We start from the raw sequence: 7327 nt of genomic DNA, 5'->3' as shown, positions 1-7327 counted from the left end.
CTTACATCAACTAGCTTATGATGAGGCGGAAAGCTTCCCTCTTGCGTCTTCTGTTATTTTAACTGACTTTTACATGGATGACATCCTCTCTGGAGGATTAGAACTAAGTCAGGTAAGAAAATTGTGTTCCGAGTTGACAATGATGTTACAACGAGGAAAGATTAATTTGCACAAATGGTGTTTTAGTAAACCAGAACTCTACGCTGATATCTCTACGAAGCAGAACTATGCTTTTCCTTTCCAGGATGATAAAAGAACTGTCAAGGCTTTAGGTATCGAATGGAATACAACAAATGATTCCTTTTCCTATAAAGTCACCATCAGTTCCCGTCTTTCTTATACGAAAAGGGAAGTCTTATCAGATATCGCCCGCATATACGATCCTTTGGGCTTAATTGGCCAATAATCACAAGAGCTAAAAACCTTTATGCAATCGTTATGGCTTATTAACATTGATTGGTATGAGCATCTTCCTGAACCTTTAGCTCAGCAATGGACACATTTTGTTTCTACACTTACCGAAATCGAGAAGCTTCATATTTCTAGACGGGCTGTGAACCCGAATACTACAGTTGTGCTCAATGGTTTTGCTGACGCTTGTGAAACAGCATTTGGAGCGGTTCTGTACCTTCAATCAATATCTAGTGAGCAGTGCTCTACTGAACTGTTGTGTAGTAAATCCAGAGTGTCACCATTAAAGAAAATCTCTGTACCGAGACTCGAACTGTGTGCGTGTCTCCTTCTAGCTCAAATGGTGAAGAAGGCTCTCTCTGCGCTGAAATTAGAGATCATTAAAGTATTCCTGTGGTCAGACTCAACGATCGCATTAGCTTGGATTGCCACATCGCCTCATTCACTCAAAACGTTTGTAGGCAATAGAGTAACAAAAATACAAAATCTCACGGAAAACTTTATTTGGAGACATGTTTCCTCAAAGGACAATCCGGTTGATTTAATTTCTCGAGGTCTGAATCCAGAAGAAATAACATCAAATAACATGTGGTGGCACGGACCATCATTTCTATTTAAGGAAGTATGTGAGTAGTTAGGATTTGAGTATCCCTGCACCCCAGAAGTGCCGTCGTCCTTCAAAAGTACTTGGATGTAGTACTAGGCGGTAATGTAGGCGAGACTGTTTGTCATATACTATGTTTTTCTAAAATAGTGCGTTAAATGAAGGATGAGAGGCTTGTAAAAAAAAAAAAAAAAAAAAAAAAAAAAAAAAAAGGGAAATGATTTAATTAAAATTCACGAGTCGAATGTAATATGCGCATTTGAAAGGGTTGGTTTCAGTTGAGTGGGCTGGGATAATATTCTGCATTGCTAAATTAGGAACGAAATGGTCGCTTTTCCTTGAGAAAGGTTAGATCAAGGTTAAGATTTTGAGGGGGAGGGGAAAGTAGTATTTGATGTAATATGTGTTTTGAAAGCGTAAACATCCTGTAAGCGCACAAGGCGAGACTTGTGAAACTTTCACTTGATCATTACATTTCGAAGCGGTGAGGTTGGTGCTATCATCCTCCATAAGGATTACAATGGAAGCTCGTAATGGTGAGTGAAACGTAAGGTTTTTTTTTGTGTTATTGTTCTTTTATTGTTAAATACTTTCTGCGATAAATGTTAAGCATAAAATTATAATTAAAATTAGTTTATTTTAGAACGCAAACGTAGATGTGTTGACACGTTGGGGGATGTGCAGCCGTCGGAAGATCTTATTTTAAACCTTGCTCCCGAGGAAGGCGAAACCTCCCGCAAAAAACTCAAAAAATTAAAATATACATTGGAAAAAATGTTTCAATAGAAACTTGTGACTTCAAAAATGTCAATTATGTTTCATTTGTAAGGGTGTATCCCGAAACCGCCGCCACCCCCAAAAGATTTAATATAAATATGAATTGTATTGATCGTATAATCGAAGCTTTGGGGGTGATTAAGAGCCACTGTATGTAAAATAATAATAAAAAAAAAAGATATCAAAATGCTAATTTTGCTGGAAAGCGGTAGTGGAAGTTAGTAAATTAATATGAATTTTATATAATATTGTAAACAAAAAAGTTCCATTATTTATTTATTATTTTTTTCAAATGATGAATTTTATTCAGTTAGCGCAAGCCCACCGAGGCTATTTGCGCACTTTAAGAACAACATTCGATGCTTCTCAGAAAGATCCGTATGAGATATTCAGAACGGCACGCCCTGCCATATACAACATTTTAAATACTAGATCGAGTTTAAGACTCAGGATTTTAATATGTTTGAAAATATGTTTTGAGAAACTGGGGAAAGATGAAAAAGAAATTAATCAGTGTTTTTATTTTTGTTCTCATTGCGAAAGGATTTTATCCTCTAACCAAATCTACGAAAGCATTGACAGATGCTTTAAAAAGATTTTAAATTTGATAGATAATTTTGTGCGTAATGGAAGCGGGTGGAAAATAAAAAAGTTAGAGTACCTTGACTTACACGTTGGAAACTATCGGGAAATTCGCGGTGGTTGTAAAAACATCGCTTTACCGACGGGATTAAAAAATAGAAAAGCGTTGTTAAATATCAAATGTGGTGACGACAATTGTTTTTTATATTCTGTTGCCGCAAGTGTTTTTCCGAAATCCACTAGAAATCCTCAGAAGGCTTACTTGTATAAAAAGGATATATCACGTTTTAAATTAGGATCCCTCAAATTTCCCTTAGCGTTAGGCGATGTAAAAATGTTTGAAAACCTGAACGATGTATCCATAAACGTGTATGGATATGAGGAAAATGAAATATTACCTTTGCAATTAAGTGAAAAGCGAAATGCGACAAAAACAGTAGATTTGCTATATTTTCAAAAACATTTCTTTTGTATTCGAAATTTTAATCGTCTATTACACGCAAACGAAAAACGAGTAAATTTTTTTTGTAAAACTTGTTTAAGTGGGTTTCAGAGAAGGGAAACGTTAGAGTATCACAAAACTCTTTGCAATGAAAACAAACCGCAGAAAGTTAGCATTCCTAAAAACACACTTCTTAAATTTACAAATTTAATGAAAATGCATTATCATCCTTTTTGTGTCTTTACCGATTTTGAATGCCTCACGCGCAAGATTCAAACTGCGTTTCCTTCTCCGCAACAGAGTCATACTACCCCAATTGAACAGCATATTCCTATTAGTTATACCCTAATAGTTACTGACGTGGAAGACAAGATTATTTTTCATGAATATTTTTGCGGAGAGAATGTAATGGAACATTTTTTCACAACGTTGAGCGAAATCAAATCTAAAATTTTGCAAAAGATGAAAGAGTGTTTACCGATGCAGGAGACGTCGGAAAAAAGTTACGGTTCAAATATATGTCATATATGTTTGAATCCTTTCTTAGAAGGCGATGTTCGGGTCAGAGATCACTGCCACTGGAGTGATGGGCATGTGAGAGGTCTTGCACATCGCTCCTGTAATTTGAATTTTAAAGTGTCAAACTACATTCCGGTGGTAATTCATAATTTCAGGAATTATGATAGTCACCTGTTACTAAAACACATGCCGAAAATGTATGCAAATAAAGTTAACATTATTCCGGTGAATTTGGAAAAATTCACCATGTTTACACTAGATGAAATGAAATTTATTGATTCGTTTCAATTTTTAGATGCGTCTTTGGACACTTTGGTGTCGAATTTGAAAACGTCACAACATGAATTTAAATTGTTTAATGCATTTTTTGAGAAAAATCCCCAACGAGAATTGTTATTGCGGAAAGGCGTATTTCCTTACTCATATTTTGCGTCAACATCGGTGTTGGATGAAATTTCGCTTCCACCGCAGAGCGCGTTTAATAATGTATTACAAGGAGAAGCAGTTTCCGACGAAGATTATGTACATGCCACACACGTATTTCATTCGTTTGGATGTAACACTTTTGCCGATTACTTAGAGTTATATCAAAATACAGATGTTATTTTGCTAGCCGAAGTATTTTTATCCTTCAGACGCACCGCTCTAAAATATTACCAGTTGGATCCTGTACATTTTATAACGGCTGCCGAATTAACGTGGAATGCCGGACTGAAAGCGTCTAAAATTGAATTAGAGCTTCTAGGAGATGTGAATCAATACATTTGGTTTGAAAACCAAATGCGAGGAGGTATTTGTTTTCTGGGTAGACGTTATGCTCTTGCAAATAATCTTTATATCCCCGAGAGTTATAAACCCGATTTACCACACACCTATATCTTAGTCTTAGACGCAAATAATCTATACGGGTGTGTAATGAGCCAGCACCTGCCATTGGGAGGTTTTTACTGGTTAAAGGAAAATGAGGTGGAGGCGTTTGATATTTTGTCGAAGACGGTGATGTGGGGTATATTATCGAATCCGATCTGTTATATCCCTCCCATCTGCATGACCAACACAATGATTTACCGCTAGCACCGGAACATTTTGAACTCACTTTTGACATGCTATCGCCTTATGCCAAAACCCTGAGCAAAAAATTTCAGTTAGAGACGACACTTCCATGCAAAAAATTATTACCCAATTTTTTTGAAAAAAAAAATTACATCGCTCATTATTTAAATCTAAAGTTTTACGTAGAACAGGGTTTAATAATTAAGAAAATTCATAGAATTTTAGCTTTCAAACAACGAGCGTGGCTTAAAGAATACATTGCTTTCAATAATATGAAAAGACAAAATGCGTCTAGCGAATTTGAAAAATCTTTCTTTAAAAAGATGAATAACGCTTTCTATGGAAAAACCTGTCAAAATGTTAGGAAACGTATTCGCGTACAGGGCGTTTTTAGTGAGGAACAATGCCAAAAAAAATTAAACAGTCCTCTGCTGGAATATTTTGAAATAATTAATGAAAATTTTTCAGTTTTCAAAATGAAAAATCCAAATTTGTGTCTAGATAAACCGATTTATATAGGTTTCAGCGTTTTAGAATTAGCGAAGTTGCACATGTATAAATTATTCTATTCCCATTTTAAACACTTTTACAAAGAAAAATGCGAGTTGTTATACACAGATACAGATTCTTTGTATCTCTATATAACAACTGAAGATGTATATAGTGATTTAAAAACGAATTTTTTAAATATTTTGGATTGCAGTAATTTCGAACCCAATCATATAATGTTTAATGAAGAGAACCGTGGAAAACTGGGATTTCTAAAAAGTGAGACACTCACCCCCATATCGGAATTTGTGGGTTTGAAATGCAAAATGTACGCATTTCGTTTCGGTGAAACTGTTAAAAAGACCGCGAAAGGAATCAAAAGGAGCGCGCTCAAAAACATTGGATTTGAAACGTATAAAAACGTTTTCGAAAATGCTTCCCTGATTAGGAATTCTCAATATTCAATCATTTCAAAAAAGCACGAACTGCAAACGATTTTTCAAAATAAAGCTAGCCTCTCGGGATATTATGACAAAAAATATTTGTTAGATGATGGAATTCAATCATTGTCTTATGGTCACTATAACACGCGTGAAGAAGACATGAATTAAAAAAAAATGATGGAACTTTTTTCTAACATTTTATTGTAGAGTGTGACATTGTATTTTTGCAACTTATATTTTTTTATGCTAATGATCGACAAAAAAACAAAAATGTGTTTCCCTCCCATAGAATACCCAGAAGATATGGCTTTATTTCAACCAATTTCTTTGCAAGATATGTGTATTCAAACTATTTTATCTTCGATATTATGTATAGCTGAACTGTATAATGTAGAACTGAATATTCCTCGTATGATTTTAAGAGATATAATAGAGAAAGGTCGATTCTGGATTGATTTTGAAAGTAGTTTCTCTTTAGAGAACAGAGATGTATTTTGGGATGAAAGTTTAACTCTCTATGAAAGAATTCGATTTAATAAGTGGTTTTCTAAACAATTTATTGCCTGGTTTTTCTTTGATGATGATGTTATATTTCTTTTACACCTAAAGATTGCACATATCACATTTGTAAAACATGTAATTGTTCAAAATAATGAGTCTAATATTTATTTGAAAAGCTGCAACAAATGTTTAGAATTGTGGTTACGATGTCAAACAGACACTACCAGAACGAAATGTAAAATTTTCAGAAAATTCAATCATTTCTTATGTTATAATGAAAGGGATACCCTTTCTTATATGCGAAATGAAGATAACTGGTGTGAGATATGTAAGCAAAGTCCTCTGTATTTCATTTGCGACGAGAATTCATGTTGCATTTCTTTTGGAAACTTGATACACGAATGTCCCCGAATTAACCATGATCACTGTTATAATAATTGCTATGGAGGTTATGTAGAAAACTTTTCTTTTAACTGTCAAATATGAACAAAAATACTGATACATTATGGTAATATTCTGATTAATCATTTTTATTTTATAAACACCCTGAAATTTTTGTTTATATGTAATGATTCCATTTATGTTTGTAACAATGTGAAATGTACTTTTTGTTTTATTTGATTACTTATTGTATTATCAATATAACATCTCACATGGTGTAATGAAGATAATGGGTTAGTTTCTATATAAATTTACAACGAAAAATCGTTTTGATTTCTTTAAATGTTCATTTTAATTTCTGATACTTATATGCGAAATGAAGATAATTGGTGTGAGATATGTAAGCAAAGTTCTCTTTATTTCATTTGCGACAGGAATTTATGTTGCATTTCTTTTGTAAACTTGATACACGAATGTCTCGCGAATTAACCATGATGACTGTTATAATAATTGTTATGGAGGTTATGTAGAAAACTTTTCTTTTAACTGTCGAATATGAATAAAAATACTGACACATTAAGGCAATATTCTGATTTATCATTTTTATTTTATAAACACCCCCTCCATGTATGTTTCGACGAAAAAGAGGGGGGGGGAGGGAAAGAAATTTTTGTTGATATTTAATGATTCCATTTATGTTTGTAATAATGTGAAATGTACTTTTTGTTTCATTTGATTACTTATTGTATTATCAATATAACATCTCACATGGTATAATGAAAATAATGGGTTAGTTCCCATATTGGAGTTACATCGAAAAATCGTTTTGATTTTTTTTAAATGTTCATTTTAATTTTTGATACCTTTATATATTTTACAACAGTAATATGTTTTTTGTTTCATTTGATTTTTTCATTGTATCATGCATACAAGAATGATTATTTTGTATTAAGCTTCTGTAATCCTTTAGAAAAAAAATAAAAAAATGGACCTTATCCAAGAGGTCCGGTTTTAGTATCTTCTTGGAGGAATTTACATTTTATTAATTTCTTCAAGGCAGATGCTTTTACCGGAAAACAAAACAGTGGAACAGAAAAAGGCAGCTCATAAATAAGTGTAAAAATG

The 7327-nt window shown here is 33.4% G+C and overlaps 1 protein-coding gene across 2 annotated transcripts; it reads left to right on the top strand.

Annotated features, from left to right (window-relative positions):
• The first annotated feature begins 742 nt into the window (after positions 1-742).
• Positions 743-7212, top strand: LOC146999412 (uncharacterized). 2 transcript variants are annotated; one of them, XM_085824008.1, is made up of 2 exons: positions 743-1551; positions 1659-7212. In XM_085824008.1, the coding sequence occupies exon 2, from the start codon at positions 2085-2087 to the stop codon at positions 4407-4409; it is 2325 nt and encodes a 774-aa protein (XP_085680134.1). In that variant the 5' UTR covers positions 743-1551; positions 1659-2084; the 3' UTR covers positions 4410-7212. The 2 variants fall into 2 exon arrangements, with proteins under 2 accessions (XP_085680134.1, XP_085680138.1); XM_085824012.1 differs by having other exon boundaries at positions 743-1562.
• The last annotated feature ends 115 nt before the right edge of the window (positions 7213-7327 follow it).

The sequence above is a fragment of the Stegodyphus dumicola genome, chromosome 1 (assembly GCF_044657685.1).
Source record: "Stegodyphus dumicola isolate Sdum_Otavi_A_Nest chromosome 1, ASM4465768v1".
Taxonomy (NCBI): domain Eukaryota; kingdom Metazoa; phylum Arthropoda; class Arachnida; order Araneae; family Eresidae; genus Stegodyphus; species Stegodyphus dumicola.
This window is presented reverse-complemented; position numbering and strand designations above follow the sequence as displayed.